The sequence below is a fragment of the Aplysia californica genome, unplaced genomic scaffold (assembly GCF_000002075.1).
Source record: "Aplysia californica isolate F4 #8 unplaced genomic scaffold, AplCal3.0 scaffold00130, whole genome shotgun sequence".
NCBI classification, from domain to species: Eukaryota; Metazoa; Mollusca; class Gastropoda; order Aplysiida; family Aplysiidae; genus Aplysia; species Aplysia californica.
In genome coordinates this window covers 239,910-242,335 of record NW_004797400.1, presented here as the reverse complement: position 1 = coordinate 242,335, position 2,426 = coordinate 239,910, and the positions used below count along the sequence as shown (strand labels likewise).

General features: G+C 39.2%; 1 protein-coding gene across 1 annotated transcript in view; it reads left to right on the top strand.

The window, feature by feature from the left end:
* The window catches only part of LOC101848743, a gene marked incomplete in the record, with an annotated part of 71,704 nt that overhangs the window by 35,141 nt on the left and 34,137 nt on the right, over positions 1 to 2,426 (top strand). The window contains 1 exon segment of the mRNA XM_013081422.1: positions 1,683 to 1,741. Within this exon segment, the coding sequence (XP_012936876.1) occupies positions 1,683 to 1,741 (59 nt within the window).

Sequence of the window (2,426 nt, the reverse complement as noted above, 5' to 3'; positions counted from 1 at the left end):
ACACACACACATTTACACGCACACACACACACACACCCTTTGTCCATCGATTTTCTCTGCTTGTGTCAAAAAACAATAAATCCGTTGGTGGTTCGAGGGCGTCACTGCAATGGTAGGTCCTATACTTCTTTTCTTTCCGTCTTTTGTTTCTACCTGTTGTGTATATTTTTGGAAAAAAATTCTACTTAATTACTGTTATTGTGCATGTGCGCTTCTCTTAACTTAATCAAACCTAACTTAATCTGGTACTTATTTCTATGAGGATCTTCCTTTTATGGTCCAAACTATTGTGTAGTAAATGCCATCAACTCAAGACGTAAAAACGATCTCGAAAATTGCTTATGATTTAGAGACATAATACGGTAGGCCTAAACAAAAGCCGTTTAACTGATTATATAGTATGCCTCTGCACAGTTCACCAGTAAACTATTCGACTGTCTTCATGACGAGAACTAAGTTTTGCTCTTTGCTGATCTACATAATGTTTCCGTCTGTGCAAGCGCACAGACACAGCAACACGCTAATGAGCGCACGAGAAGAAAGACGTTTCAAGCAAACCTCACTCCTTTCGAAACCGACAGCTTCAAACACAATACCTAGTGTACAGTTACTCTGGTGTTTCTTATTGCACCTCGGCCGTTTGCCGATTTAATTAATCAAGCTGTCACCCACGAAGGAGGCCATACTAAGTAACAAACAGGACGAATCCAATGGGGTTCGTTCAAACATGTTGAGACAGCACAACTGTACGTTCACACAACACGGCGCCACAAAACGCCCAGAACAGAGGCTGGACCCAATAGACGGTCCCCAAAGTATTTACCTGCTTGCCAAGTCACGCGATCAGCCTTTCATTTTAGTTTCGTTCTCTTTTTTTATGTTTGTTTTGAAGACTGATTGGTTATTTATCGGAATTGAATGCCGTGCTGTTATTGTATGGGTGTTTGTTTAGAATGCGTGACTGGAAGGGTTTACTTCTTTGTTGTCTCAATCTGATGTCTTCCTGACCTGCTTGGTCGCAACACTGAATGACCGCTACCGTGTCGAAGGTGCTGATCTTTTTTTTATTTAAAATTCAATCTTTAGTAGTGGTTCCAGTAGTATTAGGGAAGAGAATGCAACATTGACGGATGCTTGAAACAGTTGCAGCCAAAGTTCGATTGTTGTTTTAGCACGTTGAAATGTACAATTAAAGATAAGTAGGCACTCTGATTTGATTTTCCCCCTCCACTTCGTTTCTGTGTTACTGATAGGTATAATTATAGACTACTCGTAGCAAAATCTGACAGTGATAATTAACGCTGCCTCACCGTAGAAGAACCACTCAACAACAATGCGGGTGTAATCATTTATTTAGACAGGCTGCATATAGATCTAGAGGTGCTGGGAACAAACCGCAAGTGAGGGAGGGGGGGGGGGAGTGTGGGTCGGACAAGACGGTGACTTCTCAGACACTTTCTTCTTGAGAGGTAAACATTATTTTTGCTGAAACACGCCCAACTAAAACTACAACTGGGAGAACTTGGGTATCAGTTGACATATTACGTCGAGCAAAAACACTAAGGTCAACGTCATTTAATGTCTTTGTTCATTGACAACTTATGCAACTTGTCACGAATGCTAATTAAATTGTTCTAATTCCTTCCAATACTCAAATTGAGTTATAATTATATCTTTTGCAGAACCAGAGCAGTTGTACGTGGCACCAGAAAGTTCAGAATATGGAAGCAGTTCCTTCAAAGTAAGTTCATAGTTTATTTATTAGAAAACGATGATATTACGCTTACGTTCTAAGATGTATTAGATTACTCAGACGTTTGTACGGACTTTGCACATGCCATCACTATTTGAAGTATAGAATGAAACTATATTGCACTTCTTCTCTGGTTAATGTTTAATGGGTCCTGCGCGTTTGTATAACCTTAAATGCAGTTGCAAGCGCCGTAAAACACTTACAAAAAAACAAAACAACAACAACAACAACAACAACAACAACAACAGCACGCTCTTCGGGGTTCCAAACATTTCGAACGGATAGGCTACCACACACACACAACAACTAAAACTTCTCTGGTTTCCGGGTGGGGCTTTTCATTTTCAGCAAGCTATACAGTAAGCCCACGCACTGAAAGGTGTCTTATTTTGCTAGATGCTTAGTTAAAGGTATAATAATTTGTTTGTTTTGTGGGTTTTTAAAAATTAATAATACCGTTCATTATTTTTATTCTATTAGCTCTGCTATTGCTATTATTGTTACTGCATGCTGCTATAACCTCGTTCTGTTTCTGATGTCATTGCTGTCTCGTCTTTAAAGTGGCTGATCTGAAAAATATACATCTGTGACCATGATCTATAGATCATAACCACAACTGCTAGATTTGTTTGCTTAGTTGATTTATTCATTTGTTCATTTGTTTGTTTTGGGG